The 23,236-nt window shown below is 37.0% G+C and overlaps 1 protein-coding gene across 1 annotated transcript; it reads right to left on the bottom strand.

Annotated features, from left to right (window-relative positions):
• Positions 1–221: 221 nt before the first annotated feature.
• On the bottom strand, positions 222–21,282 carry LOC139713131 (alpha-N-acetylneuraminate alpha-2,8-sialyltransferase ST8SIA3-like; the record flags this gene model as incomplete). The annotated part of the gene is made up of 5 exons (XM_071624884.1): positions 222–606; positions 2,465–2,709; positions 9,346–9,435; positions 11,032–11,144; positions 21,105–21,282. Coding segments are annotated over 5 exons (856 nt in total), but the record flags the coding sequence as incomplete, so codon positions are not given.
• Between the last annotated feature and the right edge of the window lie 1,954 nt (positions 21,283–23,236).

The raw sequence follows: 23,236 nt of genomic DNA, 5'->3' as shown, positions 1-23,236 counted from the left end.
ACAAATTTTAAAGCTACATACGCAAAAGAATGATAGTCACTTTCTTATATCAAGGAAAATGCATCTGCGGTTGTAGCGTACATTACACTGGGAAATCATCACCCAATCAATTCATGTACGAAATACACGTACTTACGAGAAAGCAAATATTTAGCAGATTAATCCTGATTTATAGTCTAATTTTCAAAAATGTTCATACCTTGTTTCAGAGTAACCACGGAGTTAACGTACACGACAAGAATGTCTCACCATTCAGGACGGTTACATGCGTGTCCATAAGTGTCCACTTCAGTAATTACCAATTGTGTACTTGCACGCTCGAGACCTTGGCTTTACAGCAGCTGACAGGTGGATAAATTACCCCAGCGACTCGTCGCTATCGTCCCCGGCATTTCCCCGTGTGTAGTCGTAAGAGTCCCAGCTCGTGGTACTGCACGAGGTTGGAGAATTCGGTGCTCATTCCGTGTTTCTTATTCAGCAGTATGTCGTCGAAATAATGGTAAGGTACCCGCTCGAACCCCGTGTCCAGCCGCAGAGGGAAGGGCCAGAAACCGTAGACGTGAGTTTCTTCGCACAACTGCAGGGCTACGTGGACTATGTAGAACCCTGTCAGAAAGAATAGTTCGTAATATACTTTTGGCAGGGGAAGATACCTCTAATTAACCAATCTCTATTGAATGTTGTCCTGATCTTTTATGAAAAGCAAAGGTAATTGTAATTTGTTTTAAAAATAGAAGAAGAAATGATCTTACCAGAAGTAACCAAAACTCATCGTTCTCTTATTCTTTTACCATGCATATCAAAATAATCGAAAGAAAAATTGCACAACAGATTGGATTATTTTTCGGATTAAATATTTGCCAAAGTTCAATGTGGCTGAAGTAAAAAAAAAAATCTCTACAGATTTTTTTTTTTAATAACTTAACTACTAGAGAAGATCACAAATTTATTTTCCTTTCACAGAAAAGTCTTCGATTATTGATAGTAGTATAAAAAAATCGTTTGATGTCGTTGGTAACAGAACTTTACTCCACAAATTATATGTCAAAATTGTGGAATACGGGGCATCCTTAGGTCATTAATTAAAAGTTACCTCTCAAGTAGGCAGCATTATGTTTCTATTAATGATTAAAAAAAATCCAACATCCTATATTGATTGCGGAGATCCAGAAAGGTTTCCTGCTAGGTCCACAGTTATTTTTTGATGAACACTATAATAATACTAAAAACTCTCCTCTCATTTTCGCTCATCTTATTCACCATGTTTTCGTTGTTGTTTTAAAGAACGAAAGAAGAGAGAGAGAAAAAAAAATGGGGCCCTATACAAATAATTTGCCCAATCTTTTTACTTTCCCCTAGCATGCCTACGAACGCCAAAGAATACTGATCAATGTAATGAATTTATTAGGATTCAAATATGTATTGCAATGTAAGTGAAATCTTTAAACACGAGTCAAATTTAAGTTCTGTATTTTCAAATCACTCAGAGAAGCGTAAATGTACCACAAAATATCATCATAAAAAATCTGATCTTTTATAGTGATATGTCAAATTTCTCGTTATTGTCACACACAGGCATCATGGTACCAGCATGTAAACAACGCCTCTCCTTACATATCGAAAGGAACTGGAATATTGTACAAATTTATCTCCACACCTCTGTCATTTACAGGGCCTAAACTCTATAATTAATTAGGGTAGAATTAATATCTCCTTGGATTTATTTCAAGGGACAATTTATAAATGAATTATTACAAAGGTTGAAATTATCCATCCTTCTGCTCGATATCATCTCCTCTGCATGTCCACCTCTTCTTTCTCCTCTCATCTCAGTTTATTAAATCTATTCCTTCTGTTTCGTATCTTCTCATCCCATCTTTCTGTCATCATGTAGAGTTTCAGTTTCAGTTCTTTGTTGAAATTTTCTTTATACCATTCTGGTATATACTTTGTTGTTGTTATGTGTTTAAGTGACGGGTTTGTTATGTTATTCAGTTTTCGGTAGTCTAAGTAATAAAGGCCTTCCTTTTGACTTAGGCTCCCCCACTTTGGTTTATATGGCTACCATATATTTATCATTTGTTGCAAATGTGATATTATGTTATCGGAGTATGCGTTTAGATTATTTGTAACAAAATTCAATTTTATAATAATTGTAACTCAATGACTTTTTGGTTCAGGTGAAGACAAAGTGGAAATAAATTCAGATTAAATCAAAACAAGTCAAATCCAATCGAACATAAGAAAACATTAGAAAATACAAGAACGCTTGATTTTGATCAGACTGTGTTATGTTATATCATGATGCCAAATTGTAACTACACTTAGTTTCATCATGATGATAATGAATATGTATTTCCTTTAAGGAATTTTGTCATAAAGAATTTGCAGAAACCAAAAAAGTACTGAAATGGAATTTCAAACAAAATGAATTTAAGGACAATCACAAAAATGGAAATGGTACCGGTTGACGGCAGATTCGTAAAGTTTCTCCGCTTCCAGAAATCCCAGAAATTGACGAACTCTTTGGGGTTCCCTACTACGAGGTGGGGATCGTCCTCGTGGTTGTTCGCCTCGTCCTGCACCGTGGACAAACAAACGTTGTGGAGCGCAGCGGCCCCGATGCAAGGCATCCAGATGTAGCCGTGGTACTGCGAGATGTTCTTTCGAAATGCAAGGTAGTCTTCTTGTCTGGCAAGGGCATTGAATCTTTTTGGGGAAAAGAAATATAAACAAAACAAAATAAAACAAAACAGATTGATTGATTGATTGATTTTATTTTCCGTATAAAAACAACAACGGCTGGATGGCCCATATTCAGCGATGCCAACATGGCATCGCTGGTCTTCCATGGGGTCCAGAACATGGAAGTTATACAAATACAATGTGACATTGTGAAATACATAACTCTTGTAAAAATGTACATATTTGAAATACAGTATACATAGGTTGAGAGAAAGAAAACAACAACAACAACAACATCGAATGGCGAATAGCAAAAGAGAAGGATACAAATGAAAGGGAGTGGAAAAATGATAAATCATAACTTTCAATAATCTGTACTAATTCAAATAATTCTGTAATAACTCTTTTTCATCAGCAAAAAGAAAAAAAAATTAAATCAACGGGGCAGTGACCTTAAACATACTTATTCTAGATTTAAATATATGAACACTGGGGGAAATTTTGATATCCATGGGAAGGTCATTATATTCCTTAGCATATTTATACTTAAATGATTTCTTCAAATATTCAGTTCTAGGTTTGGGAAGTCTTAATTTTTGCCCAAAACGGGAGGGGTAGGAATGAATTACAATTTCAAATTCATCTTTTAAATAAGAAGGAGTTAAATTGTTCATTATCTTATACATAAGAGTAAGGGAGTGATGATGCCTTCTTTGGTCAAGGAGTTGCCAATTCAAAGCGTTATGCATTTCAAGAACAGAAACATGAGAATCAGGTTGTAATCTTAATATAATTCGGCCGGCCCTATTCTGTAATTTTTGTAGCTTATCTAGGTGTTTCTTAAACGATGACCCATATATAATGTCTCCATAATCAAAGTGAGGAAGAATCAATGACTTATAAATTAATTTCAGAATCGATTCACTTACAGAGTGTCTTAGTCTACCGAGAAAACCTACCATCTTTCCAATACTCATCAACATCTTTTCAATATGATATTTCCAATTTAAATTTTCATCACACCACAGACCTAAGTATTTAAAAACACGTACTTGATTCAGAGGAGTGTTGTGTAGCGAGACTCGTAAAACATTTTGTTTGGACATCATGTGGTTGCTTCCAAATAACATGCATACAGTTTTCTGACAATTTACACTTAACTTATTTTGACACATCCAGTTATACACATTTTCTAAATCCAGATTAAGAGCAAGTTCAATGTTGTATACTGAAGAATGAGAAAAATATAAAACGGTGTCATCGGCATATAATTGCACTTTACATACTTTAATATATTGTACCAAATCATTGATATAGATTATAAAAATCAGTGGTCCTAAAAGGGACCCTTGAGGGACCCCGCACGTTATATTAGATTCGGAGGAAAGTTTGGAGTTGACCAATGTTTGGCAGACTCTGTCCGTCATATAACTTCTCAGCCAAGCTCCGGGGGTACCATCAATGCCTATTTCCTTAAGCTTCTTCATTAGTATATCACAGTTCACTGTGTCGAAAGCTTTTCTGAGGTCGACAAAAACAGCTCCTGTATATTCATTTCTATCAATTGCATGAAGCCAGTCATCCGTGACTTTCATAAGGGTAGTAATAGTGGAGTGTTGTGGTCTAAAACCAGATTGCGCAGACGTCAGAATATTGTTTTTGTGTAGGTAAGCTAGTATCTGTCTTTGAACAACTCGTTCGAGAATTTTTGAAACACATGACAATATTGAAATAGGTCGATAATTTGAGGGATAATCTTTATGCCCGTTTTTATGAATTGGAATGATTTTTGCCCTTTTCCATGGCTTGGGAAACTTACCACTTAACAGAGATAGATTAATCAAATCAGCAATGCTATGTGATATATCAAAAGCGCATAATTTCAGCATATAAACAGATATCTTAACAAAACCAATGGATTTAACCTCTTTCAAACTACGAATGATTTTACAAACTTCACTTTCCGTCACCAAAGTAAATTCAAATATATCATTAACAGAGTTAGCTTTACTGTGAATAAAAGGTGCATCAGGAATTTGCTCTGCTAAAGTACTTCCCACTGTGGCGAAAAATTCATTAAAATGATCAGCAGTTTCAATAAAATTATCAGAATTCACATGGACTGAGCTATCACATTTCTTATTTGGTATGATAGATTTCAACAAACTCCAAGTAGATCTGGAATTTTTACTATTTTGGGAGAATTTATCAACATAATATTTTTTCTTTACTTTCCGAACTTCCGCTGTAACTTTATTTCGTAACTTTCGATACTCATTCATCATATTTTCATCTTTACATTTATATGCTTTCTTTTTAGCTTTATCTCGTTTCTTCATAAGTCTATAGATATCAGAAGTCATCCAAGGTGAAAAATTATCTTTTACTCTTTTACACCGTTCAGGCATATGTTTTTCAATAACATTTAGAAACAAATTCTGCCATAATTCAACAGCTTCGTCGATAGACTCAGATTCTCTAATCTTTTCCCACGGTTGATTGTGAATATCAATTCTGAAGTCATCAATATTTAAATTTTTCCGACTTCTGAAATTTATAATTCTTGAAGAAAATGAAATATCAGACTTCCAAGTCATAATACTAATCGAATGATCACTCATTCCATTGTGAATTACAACAAAACTCTTCACTTTAAAGGGATTGTTAGTTACAATGTGATCAACCAAAGTAGCAGAAAGATTAGTTATCCGGGTCGGTTCAGTGCAATTTATCTGTGTCAACGCGTACGTAGTATTAAGATCAATATACCTTTTGGTGACACCAGATAAAGGCTGGGACAGTAAATCACAGTTTATATCTCCTACCAGGACTGTATCACAACCTAAACTGTCTACATAACCAAGGAAATTTTCATATAAATCAAAGACACCGATATTACAAGAGGGGGGTCGGTACCAAGTAGTGAACACCATTGCCTTTGAACGCTTCAAATAAACCTTTACTGCAAGCACTTCTAACTCATTCAAACTTTCATGTATGAGGTTCTCAAAATGAATCGACTTATGAACATATATCGCTACTCCTCCACCTTGACGAGTTCTATCTTTTCGCACCAGTGAGTAATTTTCTATATTGAGTTCATGATCGAAAATAGATAAATCAATTTTAGTTTCATTTAGAGCGAGTAAATGTATGTCGTTTGACGTCACAAACGCTCTAACTTCATCTATATGTCTCAAGAGACTATTGACATTTAAATGTGCAATCCTTAGACCGTTACCTCGTACATCTTGATGCAGTTCCCCTGAAGTAGGCAAATTTCTTTGTGTCATATTGACCTCATGTAAATCAACATCTGCAGCAGTTTCACAATCAATATAAAAAGGCATCTGCTTAAATAAACAAATATTACACTGCCAGTCGTTAAAAGTTTCTGTCAAATCATCATAAACTCCTTCAGAAATACCAGAACAAGCAATATGAAGCCACTGCTGGCAGTTAGTACATCTCAATCCTTTTTGATTTTTTTTCACAGGTTTCTTACAACAAACACATGGAAATGTATAAATACTAGACTTCATTTAGCAGGGAAAAAGAAACAAAAATGAAACATTGACTGTGCAGAACACAAAAGCATGAGAAAAAAAAAGTACACAAACAAGTATAATCGCATGTATATCGCGAGTATAGGAACACAATCTTCCGCAGACAGAATATAAAAGTATTCAGAGTATTCAAAGACTCCTCAAAATAACCATGTCATATTCCAACTGGATGTCAATGTATAGACTTCAATATGCATGAGTGTTCTAAAATTATGGATTTAAAACACAAATCATTCAAAATCTTACATAAATTTTAAAAACACGTGTACTAAGCATGCTAAGTGATCTCTGGTGATCACTTTGCATTCATCAGATACGTTGTACGATCTCACAAAAATAGTTTAATTTTTAAATTGTTTAAACTTTAAATATGATTGAAATGGTTACCAACAGTAACCAGCCGACCGCATAATGGAGAACAAAAATCTGATCTGTAAAACAACTGTTCAGTTAGTAGGAAAATACGCGTCCGGGGAAGGGTGAGGTAAAGCAGCAACTGCTGCTATACATCGACGAGTGATGGCGCTCTTCATCTATGAAATTCGTGAGGGTAGGGGTGTGGGGGCGGAAATGCAGTGGAAACCCTTGGCCAGAACATAAAGTGCTACAGTCAAGGGTTAATCCTAGAACAGATAATGCGATGGCTGAAATCACACAATATTTGAGTTATCATAAGCGGAGACATAGCGGCCGAAAATCAGAGGGCAAGCCAAAAGAGCACGATTCGGAGCAGGGTGGGGTAATGTGTCTACAGGTGATGGCGCTATTCTTCGATTACACTCATACATATGGGGACAATACACTACTCGGCGTCTGGCAATCATGAATACCGTGGCCTACGGCGTAATGTGCTGTAATCAGGGTGTATCCTATTCAGATATTGCGAGAGGGTGTCAGCTGGAACCATTTGCACCGCAACCAGTAGAGCAAGGCTAGCACACACAATTAGAACACAATTAAAAGCAGAGCGAAAGGGGAGTGGGGTATTGTTGCCGACAGGTGATAGCGCTATTTTTCGGTGGAATTTGTGAAAGGGGTGGGGCGACGTTGCAGTGAACAGCTTCCGGTAGTCATGGTAACCACGAGCTAGAACGTGGGGGTCCTGCAGGCAGGGGTGTTTCCAATTCAGACGATATGAGTGCTTCACACAACTGTATAGAGTTAAACACAAAAGACTTTACCGAAAGAAGATTCCCTCAAGTTGGCTCAATTGACAGCAGAATACCAGGCGATTTATCTTGAAGTGAAAGAGGCGCGTATAGACATGGTTCAACAAAAGGCAAGCCACGGCTATCGAACTTGTCCATAGAAGATGTAATTATTCAGTGGAAGTTAGTTGACTCCATCCTTTGTGCCGGAGGGATTATGCGGAGGCAGTTTGTGCAGATCTCTTTCTTTCGTGAACGCAATTCGTTTCTTTGTGTCTTTCAAAATGGCGAGAATTCGGCCATCTTGGGTCCACAGGGCTTCGATATGATTGCTGTACTTGGTTTTGATTTTCCAAAAGAGTTCTGTCCTAGTCTTTGTGAGACTTTCGTGAACGTAGATACCTCCCCCTTGAAGATTTCGCAGCTTTTTGCGATTTCTGTAGATTTCGTTTCGGATACGGTAGTTTGTGAATTTTGCAATCACTCCTCTGGTTTTGTTTTCCTTACTTGGCCCCAATCTGTGACTCCTGTCAATGTCTGTTGAATCGACGACAATATCGAGCTTGTCAGCACACAACTTTATCACAGTTTCGTCTGTGTTTTCATTCACATTCTCCTTAATCCCGTGAAATATTAGGCAGTTTCTTCGAGAATACTGGTCCGACTCGTCCTGCTGGTCGAGTAGAGACTCAATGTGTTTCTCGAGAGAAGCTATACGAGTATCTCTCGTCTGCATCTCAAAATCAATATATACAGAAACAACGGACGACTAAAATTTGTGCTTATTAGGTACAGGGAACCGGGTTCGATTCCCGAGTCTTACTGAGCAATGTTGCGTGTAATCATACTGTCCCCTCTGGTATTATGATAGAGGCAAAACACTCTGTCCCTTTCATAGGCCATAAAATGGAGGTCCCGTGTGTGCGAGAGTTACATCTCATTGACGTAAAAGATCGCGCTTCATTCATTGATGGTAAACATGGTAAAGAGCAAGGTGCATCACCCGGTGGAGTGGGCTTGCCTCACATCCAACTGAACCCCATGGAAGCCCAGCTATGTGCAGCTGAAAATAGACTACCAATCTATCTTTTCATATGGAAAATGAGACAAGCAACCAAAAAATCAAGGTCTCGGTTACTATGCATCGTGATGCACTTCCTTTGGCACTTTTTGGCGAATGTCACGTTGTAACTCGCTTCGACACTCTCACAATATTGCTTGTGCATGTGCGGGACAACATTGTGCGGGACAACATTGAGCGGGCATCCAGTGCTTTGCGATGGAAACTGCATCAATAGTGCTTTGACTTGTCTTTGATGATTCAGTGGTATTGGTGCTAACAACAGCTAATCGACAATTCCCTTATCACTCTTGTGAGACATCTTTGAGAGACGCACACAAATGCTTGTGTGCCATGCGGAGCAATTGAACGCAGAATTGCCTTGATAATTTTGGGTTGTTTCTGTTAAAGTAATCTCTCTCTCTTTATCGAACAAACATTCCATCGCTGTTTACCAAATCACAAACGGGCGTAAAACACATTATAGATGCGGAGAGAAACGTGATCACCAACCATCACCTTGTGCTCCGCAATCACTTTTTTTTTTTAAATATTACGAGAGCAATAGCAGTGTGTATTAAGTTAATACGTAAAACAATGCTAGAGTTGAACAGATTTACGATGGTATACTTCTTATATAGGCTCTGTCAGTCTTATACACACACACACACACACACACACACACACACACACACAACACAAAGAAGACAAGTGGGCGGTATTAAAGAGCATAATACAAATCAAATCGATAGAATGAGTCTATGCGACATTCAGAAAGATGGTTTTTCCTCTCTTTATCTTCGATTTGGCGTTTCCACCTTTCCATTATTTGCACTTGATTAGTTTTTGGTTTTCATGCCAGCATCATTTTCAAAGCAGTGCTTACTTTCTGAAAAGTATACTTGGGTTGAAAGTAGTCAAATTGCTCTTCTCTCCCGCGTCGTCTGTGAATTTCTTTATGGGCGCAGCGTTACATCTAGTAAAGATAGATGGGAAAGGTAAGAAATGATCGCTGTTGTCATAGCAAAAAATTCAGAAGTTCCTTTCCAAAAGGTGCTAACTCCACTTTTAATAATAAGGAAAACCTGGATTTTTATTTCATAATGCCTGTATATGTTTTCGTGCAATGACTTTATGTTCTGAACGCGGGGTGATGTGGAGCTCTACACTGATTTAAGTATTGAATTTCATACTGTGGGGAGTTTTATGGATTTAGCATGGTATGTTTTGTAACAAAACTTCAGCAAAGTGATGTACAACAAGCATACAAGCAAAGCTTGTAATAGGTGACTAGATTCTGTGACCTTGTGTAGTTTGTGTGGGATGACTTATTACCACACATTCTCTTCCTGTTTCCTGATTTGGTTTCCGATTGGATCCAACAAGATTTAGACTCTTTTGGAAAAAAAAAATAGAAATGGATTTAGCATATTTTAGAACATAACCGATATTTCCTTGCCTGATTTCTCTCTTGTATTTTCAGTATCAGGTCTTACGAGAGCTTCAATACTTTGAGAATTTAATGTGTGGAACAGCTTAGGTGAATGGAACTACTTAGATGAATACATTTTAGCAAAATAAGTCAAATTTGACGAAAAAATGGATTTAGTACCTTTTCAAAAAGGAAGTATAAGATTATGTACACATGTATATATACATCAGATATACTTATTTCAAAAGATATGATCGCAGAATGGCATAGAAGGCAAAAAATCAACACATGTGACAAGAGCGAAGCACGGATGAGCAAAATTCGATTCACTTTAAAAAAGGTCTTGGTTGATGACGTTTGAAACCGATGTTATAAGTCCTGCTGTATGGGCATTTTAGGTTGACCTTACTTGAGTCCTTTTGGAACAAAGCACGACACATGAAGTGCGATTTCATATAATTCTTTTTGAATCCGAAAGTTAGAGCTGCATAAAAAATAATCACAACAAATAACATGATTTTGATCGAGCTCATCATTTTCACATAATTTCTATGAAAGAAGAGATAATTTGGTCCAACTCGCAAATTGATGTGATTGGATGTGATTTGTTCCTCCTATTATCAGACAATATTGTCGGCCATTGCTTAATTCTCATCCATAAGCCTCAGAGCTTTCACGTTCTCTGAGATAGCAATTTTGTTCCCAAACAGAAGAGCAATATATGGGATGATAAAGTTTGACACGTTTTCAGGAAACGATGCTATTTTGGTGTCTGATGTCTAGAGGAAAAGAGGCGAATTAGAGTATCAAAGCTCATTTGTTTGTTTGTTTGATTTTGCTAAAGAAAAAGATTTAAACCGATTCTTCATATCATTGATAGTCACCTGTAAAATTATAACAGTCACAATAGCTATAGATTCGTATGATTTATTCACTAGTAAAATCACCTCTGACGTATTGTTATGAGGATGCACTTGAAGTAATTGAACACTACTATGAATCTGTATGACTATTTGACTGGTTGACATCTTGTCTTTTCTATGCACAAAAAGGTTAAATACAAAGGGAGAGTTGCTCTACCTAATGAAAAAACGAAATTGAGTAATTGGAAAATTAAAAGATCTTAATGTGCATCGGTACCGGAAAACCATATCGCTGGAATCGATTTCGCTTCCACATCCGCTGTTTAGAAGGCTTCCGCTGTTCCCCACCACTGCGCACTTCTTGTAGTGTTTCTCTTGGAACGGACTCACCTGTAATCGAGACAAAAAAATTCAAAGTGCGACAGACAAAAGTTGATTATGATTCCTTTCAATCGACGTTTGAAAAGCGTTTTGTCCTGTTACATTATCATTTCATTTTCTGTTTGTTTGTGTATAGACGAGGTTCATGACGCGTTGCCTGAGGGCAAAAAACAAACCTCATCTAGCCCATACCAGCCTGTTTTTCATTTGACGTGCTCATGGGAAGTATTGTTTATTTTCATGTAACAAAAGAGTGAGGCAAAATATAAAGCATGCATTACACAAATTATTCTAATTCTTCTATCAATTTGTAAAAGATACATTATGCACTGAGGATCACTAGTTATGTAATAAAATTTATGAGCAATTAGGTAGATCAACCAAGAACAGCAATCCATATTCTGCAATGTTGAAAAAAAGAAAAGAACGTATAATGGTGTAAAAAAGTGATCGATTGAAAAGAAGGGCTTGTAAAACATGGATCACTCAAAACACAATAATATTATGTTATCAAATATCATCCAACATCTATCCAAGAACAGCTAAAGAATATGGTGAACCCCCCCCCCCCCCCCACAATAATGAAATCATACATTCACGCAGAAGTACACAAGCACTTAAAACGCGTGCATTTTATACAAAAGACGCGACAATGTACATGAAAGAGAGCACGATGATATTACAAAACAGAAAGTTTTATGAAAAAAATTATGAACCGGCAGACTGCAGCGCAGTGGGAATCAGACTTATTTTAATACCTCGATGGTTACAGCGTTTATCTTTCACTCGTTTCCTCTGTATATTCCTCATGTTTATGCATTTTTTCCAGTTTGCCTATGCATTATTACAAACTCCTTGTGTATCAATTTAAACATTGAGCAGATGATGATGAAAATGCCGATATTACACTAGTAATTACAATAAGATTTGGATGTTCTGAGGACATAAATTTTTACAGTTTATAAATAAGTTTAACGAAGCATTGTGATAAAAATACATTGAGTTGTTGCGTTTTTCTTCTATAACATGTCCCATGTTGCGGAGATGTTTGCTGAGAGATACAGCCCTTCCTCGTGACAAAACGACTTGGAAACTATTCTCAAAGATTAGGTGTAAGTGCATGAGGGGCTGGGGAGGAGGACCGAATCATCAATGGCCTTGTGTTATTTTGTTTTAAAAATGAATGTACTGAAAGCGAACATAAATTGAACAATTTTTACGTTTCTCTTGTATTTGCCAATGCTTTTACTTCAAAAATATCATTAACTTTAATTTTACAAGGATATTATACGAACGGAAAAGGATGTGATTGATGCACATATGAAAATTGTGTTTATTCTGAAGAAAATGTATGACTATTTTAAAGACGAAACAATATCTATCATAATTAACATCAATTTACAATTAAAAAGGATTTGAAAAGGGATGTCATTCCTACAGTTATTATAATTTTTTTCAGAGGAATATGAATAATTATCATAATAATTATTATAATTAATTATTATTATAATAATCTCAAGAAAACACAATATTTATCATCATTAAAACTATAATTTCCTTTGGAAGGATTTGACTAAGGATGTCATCGCATCGGATGATTATGGATAGCATTCCATACATCAAATTTATATAGTTTGACGGATTTGTGAACCATGAGGATTCTCTCTTTCTAAAGAAAATGCTATTGAAGATATGAGTTTGATATGAGTTTGATATGTTTTTGTTGCAGTAAAAAATGTTAGGTGCTTGCGGTAACCATTTTTTTTTTTTGTATCCTCAAACTTTTAGAATTGTACGCATAACAATTAAAAGAAAAAGAAAAATTACGTCAGTGGACCTGACGTATTCTATTTAATGTCATTACCGGTAAGTAAAATTTGAATTACATTGGATTGAATGGATATACATTCCAATTTTAACGGCGTCACCAGAGTGAAGGGGATAAACTTATCAAATAAGACGATTTGATTGTGGGCATGACTTGAAATGAATGGAATCCATACATTGCTCTCAAATTCATACACCACATTTCGGTAATTAGTTTGCTTCTATTACGTTTCTTCAGTCGGTCTGTAATGATTGACTCGTTTTCAATCCTTGTGTGTGCGAGTGCCTGTCCGTTTTGTGTGTGTGTGTGTGTGTGTGTGTGTGTGTGTGCTGCTTTTGTGTTCGTATTAGATTTATCGTCAACATGTACCTGATATTGAATGAAACTCAAATAAAGAATATCATGAAACACACACAAATGTGTGTGTGTGTGTGTGTGTGTGTGTGTATCTGTCTGACGGAGTGCTTGCATGTGTGCGACTGAATGACTTCTTTATGCATCGATCAATATTTTTGTCTCGCCAAGCAAACCCAAGTCAGACGTTAAACAAATTAACTTTCGAGATTGTAATGGGTATTAAACCAATGTCCTTTATAGCAGGAAGTACAAAACGCATGATATTTGAGTACACCACTCAAACTGTTTCATCAACGTGCTCAATACGAAACGCTAAAAAACTCCCCAAACACCAAGCCATATGGTCTGTATGCAACGAGGATGAGGCTAATATTGGCATGCGTCTTGACTCAATCAAGAAGCGTAAATGGGAGTACTGTTTTATTTTGCTTTGACTACTTAAACTGCACTGGTCTATAGACGCAGCAGACTGTTCCAGCGGGTTAATTTTCATATTTCACTTTACATACAGAGCGGTGAGTTAATGATAATGATAATGAATAACATTTATATAGCGCTTAATACTGATGTTTCTAAGCGCATTGATCCGGAAAAAGAAAAGTATGACATTAAAATAAAATACAGCATTATGTAAATATACGTATTATGATATAACATGCAACAGCAAAACAGCATAATTAAAGTTGAGTAAACAGATAAGTTTTCAACGATGACTTGAACTTATCAACGTTATCAGCATTACGAATATGGAGAGGAAGTTTATTCCAGAGAGACGGGGAAATAACAGAAAAAGCCCTATCACCATAGCGGGTGCAGGTGCGGGGACCATGTGATAGTTGGAGAGTGGAGGAAGTGGAGGAAGTGGAGGAAGTTAGCTTAGTCGGTAGCGCTTCTGCCTCTCGATCCAAAAGATCCGGGTTCGATTCTCGAGTTCTACTGAGCAATGTTGTCTGTAATCACACTGTCCCCTCTAGTAGAGGTAAAACATTCTGTCCCTCGGATAGGAAATAAATAATGAGATCCCATGTCTGCATGTGTGAGAGAGTCAAAACTCATGCACGTTAAAGATCCCGCTTAATTTATTCATCTCATAGAGTAGGGTGTTTGACCCGTTGAAGTGGTCCCGCCTAACATCCAACTGGACCCCATGGAAGACCAGCTATTGCAGCTGAACATGGGCTATCCAACCACTTTCTTAGATGGAAACGAAACAAAACAAAACAAAACTTCGAGGTAATGAATATACATCTCTAACTATATACAGAAGGCAAAAAAAGAGAGAAGAAGTACAGTGGATTATAAGTATTAAATGTATCTGCATATGCACACGCCTTGCACTAAAGACTAATTCTAACAACATGCAAAATATGAAGGAACCCTTATGGCAGAGTTTGTGATTGTGGGTTCCATTGACAAATACCAACGTATATATATGAATATGTGAAAATATGTGAATAATTGAGAGGAGACACACCCTGAGTACCTATAGAATCCAAAATAGCAGGGTACAAAGGGCAAAAGAAGTAAAGAAAAAGAGAGAGGCAGATGTGGGTGAAGAAGAAAAGCTAGTACAAGTATACAGGCATATCTACCGCCATGTTCGTAAAAACTTGAAGTCAGAGAATTGACGTTGAGACAATGGAAGCAAATCGCTGAGACCAGAGGCAAACCAAGCGTGCACTATAGAAGTAAATATGTCATGCATTATGAAAAAGGACAATAACTAACAGAACAATGCACATTAGTCAGGGAATTTACAATCATTAGTATCATTGAAGTGAGTTTTTGTTGAAAAAATAACAAGAGAAGAATATTTACTAGCTATTATCTTAGGACAGACCGAACCAAAATTAATGACAATGTTAGCAATATTATTTTCTAGGCTAAGAAATGTGCGAGTATGTGGAAGTTGAAATGCAACATTTCGTCTCGCAGGGTAAAAATGGTTTGCATATCATGTGTGTTTTTCTTAGAAAATATGGGTAAATCACTGGCCGATAGTTGATTAAAACAATAATGTGAATAACTTAATAATCATAATATACTCATATAATCAATAATCATAATAACTATAATCATATGGTATTCATTATAAAAGAAAAGTATAATTAGTGTTAGAATAAAAGCCAAAGGAGTTGATCCGGTTCTTCGCATCTTTTAGTTTTTCGATTTCTGATTTTGTTGTCTTAATGCGCTTGGTAACATCATACAGAGATTTATGAAATATTGCTTCGATGCATCGATAATATCAAGGTGAAAGTGATTTTTGAAATGCTTGTTCGTCTTCGCTTGATATCCCTTCTCTCCTTGATACTGCAATGTTTATTTTGTGTTGTAATTAAATAAACCCCAAGTCTTTCCTCCTAGCAATGATACGACTTCTGTTGTTCTGTCCCTGCTCTTTTAATGTCTTAAATGTTGTAGTATATGATTCAAAACATGCATAATCAGATAGAAGATTCACAAGTATCCTACTGTCGACACTTACTAAACTTTTATTTTCTTTCATTTATTGAATACCCCAACAAAGGAAACCAATCGCAAATGAATATTTGATTCCATATAAGTAGGCCCTACATAAACTCAATACCGATATCAAACTCATCAATGCAAAATTGCTGTCAAGGAAATTTCTAGGAATTGAAATGTAATAAATCTACTGTCTTTGGTGACATATACATATTTGTTTGGAGGCAGCTACACCATAATAGCCAGCACTTTGTGTATACATATATATATATATTTGTGTGTGTGTGTGTGTGTGTGTGTGTGTGTGTGTGTGTTTGATCCTCTTGACTCATTTGAGCTATAGAAGCCAATGTCGATCCCTGATTAACCTGTCTTTGCATTGTGTTATGCCAAACTTCCTGCGTACTGATTTAACCATTGGGCAGATAATCATCACAAACAAGAACAAAAACAGTATAATAACAAGAATAGTGGATACTGATCATGACAATGAAAATAATGCTGATGTAACACTTATTATTTTGAACAGATACTATCCTAGCAATCTATAATGTTAAAAATAATAATGACATTGTTAGGTGAAGAAATGATTTTATATGTACTTGATAACCCAGCGATCAGCAGCAAGCAAAACAAAGTGAGCTGAAAAAATATCTGATCTGCTAGTCACTATTAAAGGAATCTGTTTCTTTCGTGCATCGCGTTTGCCATAACACCTTTTCGCCTCGGAGTAATGAATTTCACCAACGAGGAACTTGTCCTATTGCAGAGAACATGAATGTCACCAGAGTAAAAAGGGGAAGGAGAATAAACAGGAATGTCATCTTCACGGTTCGCATCATTCGTACACCATTCTTCTCGAATGTAAAAGAATCCTTTGTCGAATATGTAAAGGGTTCCACGTTATCACGGAAGTAGACTAATAATTGTTCCTTCTAGATGAATACGCCGCCTTTGTCCTTGAGTTTGTTGAATTTTCTCACAACCTAGAAGCTAGAAGAAGAGTAGATAGAGCTAGAAGATCTGGGAAATATACCGCAATATTTTGCAGTTAGAGAAAGGTTTGCAGAAAAATTGTGAGCGGCTGAGAAAATAAACTTAAAGGCTTGATGAAGCGACGAAAAAAAGAATGAAACTAGAAATGTCGCTAAGGCGACTGGTATGCCTCCGCCATAATGCATGATTCTCTTAATAGGTCTGTAGTACATGTGGACAATGTGTGATTACATTTTCACAAAATTGGCAAAATATTAAAATTACACAAATGTGATGAATGTTCTCCTTCCTTGACTTAGGTTTAATTGGACGAATAGGAGAGCATGTATTTGGGGATTTAAGGACTTTAACTTGACTTTGACCCATTCATAAGTTCATGTATTGAGTAATTTTCAAGGCATGGAGAAAAAGTGCAATTTCTGTATTGAAAAGTACATTGTCACCATTTTCATCTGGCCTTTGACCCTAAAATTCATAGGATAATCACTGTCAGGCAGAACATGCATAGATATGTAGTAAGTTTCAAGATAACTTGAGCCACTTCCGAGATATGGAGGGAAAAGTTAGTTCAGCACTTTACCTTGATCTTTGACCTTTTGACCTTTGAGGCAAAAGAAAAAGAAAAAGAAAGTTTCTAGAGAATCTCTATTAAGTTATACATGCATACACCAAGTGAAAAAAATAATCCTGCTGGCATTGCATAAATATGAGGGAAATAGTAAAATTTTGAAGTGTTGCCCTTGATCTTTGACCCCTGACCTTTGACCCTGAACCCTAAATTCTCTAGATAATCACTGCCAGTCAGTACATGTATATATACTACGTTCCATGAAGATACCTTGAACAATTCCAAGGTACGGAGAAAAAAAGCGAAGTTTTAATATCTTTACTTGACCTTTTGACCTTTGACCTTTGACCTCATGACCCCAAACTTTCACCAGAGAATCTTAATTGGGTATATCATGTATACACTAAGTTTCAAGAAAATATCTTCAGGCATTGCATAGATATGGTGGAAATAGTGAAATGTATGTATTTGACCTTGACCTTTTGACCTTTGACCTTGAGCATGTGCACCCAAAAGTTGATAGGCACAATTTCACCCCCTATTAAATACACATACATGCCAAGCTTCATTACGATAACTCAAAAGGTCTTTTAGTTACGCTGTCCACAAAATTCCTTACGGACGGACGGACGGACGGACAACCCGAAAACATAATGCCTCCGGCACCATGCATTCGTGGCGGAGGCATAAAAATGAACGTGGCTACCTAAATACGTGTTGAAGGAAAACTCTCTTTGACTTTCATAGACTACTAAAATCAAAGAAACAACAATGGAAGTTTGGTTTCTAGAAAAAAAAATAAGTACGTTTATGCTTAATACTTTGCAGCAAAGCAACAACAACATAATGTATGGAAATTCATCAAACGCGCTATGCTTCTGTCACTTCGAGGCTTTTTCCCTGTCTTGTACTTGTAAATAGTAAACTTATAACGTATAATTTCTGTGTCACTTTACATTGTCATTGATGGATGTTGTAAACACAACACTGTATGATTTGTGTGGAAACCTAATAAATGATATGAAAGAAATGAATAACAACATTGTATAATCTCTCAATTCGTCACTTTACTTTGAGCTTTTTAAAGTTCCCCTTTGGTTCAATAGCTATGGCTGTATACAGAATAGTTGATGGGAAGGATGCGAGTTCTTCTTTTTGATTTTACAAAGTGAAGTTAATGAAGATCCACGTGGTGTAGACATTGAGACCGTTGTTGCACTCCGGGTAAAAATATGACTCAAGTTCCACATCTTTTATATTATGTTTATATCATCTCATTTACTTAAACATTCATTTATTCAGTGTGTTTAATTACACTACCCCCTTTTTTATACAGACAACGTTATCGAAAGTGGATTTATTCTTAAAATTTCCTTTTAACAAAAACAAATGAGATACAAGATAAAAAACAACAACCTAAAATAGCTGGAGAAGCAACCAACGATCACTCTGTGTAGTGACATGATTCTTGATTGACTAAAGCGCTGTGGGAAATAAACAGCTTACAAAAACGTTTTCTCTTGTACAAGAAACCCACAAGGGTTCTAGAGTGAATAAAAGTGTACGTTTTCGTGTCTGCGTCTATTCTACGTCGCAACAAAGCTTACACAAATGTCACAATAGTGAGCATGCTGTATTGTGATAGTCAGCTTTAAATCTAAAGAGACAACGAGGATAATGTGCCTTCCCTATCCTAGTCTTGAGGGCAGAGGTGGTGAGATCCCATAGGGAAGGGGGGGGGGGGGGGGGAAGAGGAAAGTCCCCCTTTCCCTCGATTTCGAGGGGGTCCCTCTAAATTTTCAAAGCTTAATATTGTTACTTACTATATTTTGTTGTCTTTCTGAAAGATTTTTTTTTTTTATAGGAACCAGTTCAAAGTGTGACTGTTGTTCGCTTTGTTTGTTTGTTTGTTTGTTTCTTCTTTGAGCGGAAATGTTTTCCTAATATTTCGCAAAAAGTATGCACCTGATTGCTTAATTCTGGTTCCAAAAATTCAAGAGCTCTTTCGGGTGAGAGGGGAAGGGGGATACCCCCCCCCCTCCCCCTTTCACAACCTTCCCCATTGAGTACATTTCCATGGGATTGGTAGGCCAGAGGCAGTGGTGAAGTCGCACACCACGATTTAGCCACTTACCATGCTTACATTACCCCGAATGTTCATATTTCTTTCTATTTTTCATTAAATGTGGTTCAAATATTCCACCAAAAGTGTGCATAAGATCGCTTAATTTCAATTCTAAATGTGCAAAAGCTCCCACGCCCGGTTCCCCTTTCGGTTCACCTCATTAATAGACTTATCTAGCACATAATGAAAAGGCGCACGTGCGGATCAAGAGTTGATATGAGGTACCGCGATTTAGACATTCACCTTCGCCCAGTAACATGAATTGTATTACTTTTTGATTATTGCACCAGATTGTCGGATTTTACTCCTAAAAGGTCTTAAGTTCGATGTTGTTAGAGCAGTATTAGTCCATGGGCCAGGCCAGATATTGGTACCATCTGAGGTGGCAATACCTTTTTGGTGTCATTTTGTTTGTCGGGCATAGATATGCTTATCAAGCTATGATAGCATTTCCAAATGAGTAGCTTAGTCATAGTAAATGAATTTTAAACCAATTCGGTTTCGTTGTTATATCCCTGTACTTCTGAATCGAGACCAACCGCTATACAAAGAAGAGCACTGTCTTCTGTATGTTCACAGGTGTTCTGTTGTAAACGCTGTGCGCTTAGTCTTTATTCAAGGCAGCGAAGGGAATATCCAAGGGTTATGATGTCCACAGCTCTTAGTCTAATATTCAAGACGGCGAAGGGAATATCCAAAGCTTATGATACAGTGTATATCCCTTTATCTAAAAACAACAACAACAACAAAGCAATTTCTCGTGAATTTTAGCGTATTTTTCAATTATTTATCATTTTCCGGTGAAAACGCTACGTTGAAAACGCTAATACCAAGCCAATGTCGCTTTATTTCCATCCAACAATGAAAGACTATGCAAAAACAATGTACCGGTACACTACAATACATTATAATTTATAATGTTGTAAATGAACAGAGTGATATTTGTTTCATTTAAAACTGATGTATTTGTTGAGAGGGTGGTATAAAAACAGTATAGATAATCCCTTTTATTAGGAACTTTAGATATGATAACGGTACATTGTTCTAGATAAAGACTAAGCGCACCGCATGACAGCTGTGGACATCATAACCCTTTGGATATTCCCTTTGCTGCCTTGAATAAAGACTAAGCGCACCACGTTTACAACAGAACACCTGTGGACATACAGAAGGTAGTGCTCGTATTTGTATAGCGGTTAGTTTCGATTCAGAAGTATAGGGATATAAAAACGAAACCAAATTGGTTAAAAATTCATTATTATGACTAAGCTACTCATTTGGAAATGCTATCATAGCTTGATAAGCGCATCTATGTCCGACAAACAAAATGACACCAAAAAGGTTTTGCCACCTCGGGTGGTACCAACAACCCATTTTTCGGCTCTTGGCCCATGGACTATATACCCCGTGTCACCATCTCCCCGGAATATCAATTACTATTAGCCCGGAGGGGTCGGGTGGTATTTTACACTAGGAAAGCGGAAACATTCCATGAAAATTGTTTGTCGTTTGTCACAACATTAGAGACTCTACATCCCATCATACAAGTGTCATGTGCTTGTCCTGTGAGCTATAAGGTATGCCTATAATCATCCCAATAGAAACATACTCGTGGACCGTTCTTACCTCTGGAATGTATCTGCGTAGCTCTTTGGTTACGTTGTAGTAGTACAGCCGCCGATTGTCTTTGCCAACGCCCACCCTGGTGCTAGCGTAGAACGGGTACTGAGAACCGAGGGGCGAGTTTTCGCGGGTCAGTATCAAGGTGTTTCTGGAGTCCAAGCCGTCTTCTGCCAACTCTCTCCTATCAGGTGATCGATATACAATGATACATAGAGAGCAAAGGCATACACTGATTTGAACGGATCTGCACTCGCAGTGTCAAGACTGAATTGCCGTGGCATACATAAACTTTAGAAATACAAGTCCTTTAACGTCCAAAAAATCATGAAAAATACTCAGTTCCTTATCATAGTTAGGTACAGCAAGACAATGAGAGTTAAATATATCATAAATGTGGTGATATCATGATACATTGGAAAATGGAAAAAAATATTTCAGAACTCAGTATGTAAGATACTTGCGAGTATAAAGGGGCAAGCTTTATCAATACTGATTGTGAGTGATTGTAGCGGCACGAAGGTACATTCACCAACACTGTGTCTCCCAACAGGATAGATACAGCACCACCTCACAAAGTTTATTAAAATTCATAAAACTCCAAACAATACCTATTTTACCTAATTTACTTTAAATATGAAACACCCTTACACCCACACTAGAGCACATTCTTACAAACAGGAGAATACAAATAAACAGAGTTATAAATCAATAAATAGAAGAAAATTACTGGTTCTATTAATTGACAACATACATTGCAGTTGCTTAATCGAATTTATTATCAAAATACATGTTATTTTTCTTCGTATATATAAATTCAATATTGATAACATACCAATGATTAAGGACAAGCATTGTCCTAAAAAAATCACCTTTCATCATGTGGACTTTGCGTCCAACACATCGAAAGGGTGTACCAAGAACCTTGTCTGGCTGAGGGCTCAGAAGAGTAACAATTTTAATCGCATGTACACAACTTGACATGTATTCCTGAAGAGTCCTCCTAGTTCAGTAGTGGGCAAATTGGTAGAACGATGTGTTAAAGTCGATAGCACCCAAGCAATCGTATTTCCTACAAGCTACATACGATTCACTCTCGCTTTAGTCCACCCCAACTGACATTCTTATAAAAATGTTTAAGCCACATCCGTTTTTTGTGGTTAAACGCCTATCTCACAAAAGACTGCATCATGGGCGGATAGCCCTCAAGTAGCTTTCACAACACGTGGGACAATGAGAGGGTTGTTGGTTACGAGTAAATTCACAAACTGTTCTATACTGAGGTAACTCAGCATGCCAGTGCAGGCATTGTGAAATCTGGCACAGATGGGATGGGGCTTCATTGTCATCTCATGCTTCCAGTGCCCCAACATGGAAAGTTAAATAATCATCTACGATCATGTGGACATTGGAAATGGAAGATTCCTTGATCATGGAGACATCGGAAGAGTTCCAGGCTGATCTCGTCAGCAACATCCGGTCTGGAAAAGGAACAAACCTAAAGATATGTTTTTCCCTGCGACTTGAGATAACGGAAGTCGTTTCGAATTGACTGGCACTTTTTGGTGTTAACCTAGGGGTATGTCTTTCCATAAAAACCTCGATAGTTGGCGTTGTGCACTTAAAGGGTATTGGGTTCCACTCTACACCACTGCTTGATTATTGAGATTCCTAAACAGCACAAGAATTCCTCTACTCCCAGTTCCTCCTGGTGATCGTATATAAAAATGTGACAATACTCTGGCGTATGTTGAAGCCATGTTTGGCCTTTAAAATGATTATGAAGATGATGACGATGAGAGAGCAGACCTCCGCTACGCAGCGGCCGTGATTAAGATATTGCCATTTTGTAGGCAGTATCTTCAACCCAAGCATTGAGGTAAAGGGACATCAACACAATGCATTGGGTAAAAATCCGATGGTCCGTCCTTAAGTTATTAGGAGATTAAGCACATATTATGTATCTTTGACCATTGACCTCATGTCCCCACAAGTCAATATCTCTCTCTTACTCCATTATGAACACACACTGCACCCTGCAAGTTCTGTGCCCTGTTGCATAAAACCCTTACCGCTGGACTTACCGCTCCTTTCTAGCGGTAAGTCTTCAAATTAGCGGTAAATTTTATAATCCTTGA

Source organism: Diadema antillarum, unplaced genomic scaffold, assembly GCF_040938485.1.
Source record: "Diadema antillarum isolate AM-2024a unplaced genomic scaffold, OU_Dant_1.0 seq00001910_RagTag, whole genome shotgun sequence".
Lineage (NCBI taxonomy): Eukaryota > Metazoa > Echinodermata > Echinoidea > Diadematoida > Diadematidae > Diadema > Diadema antillarum.
The sequence above is the reverse complement of the archived record's forward strand: the minus strand, read 5'-3'. Positions and strand labels throughout refer to the sequence as shown.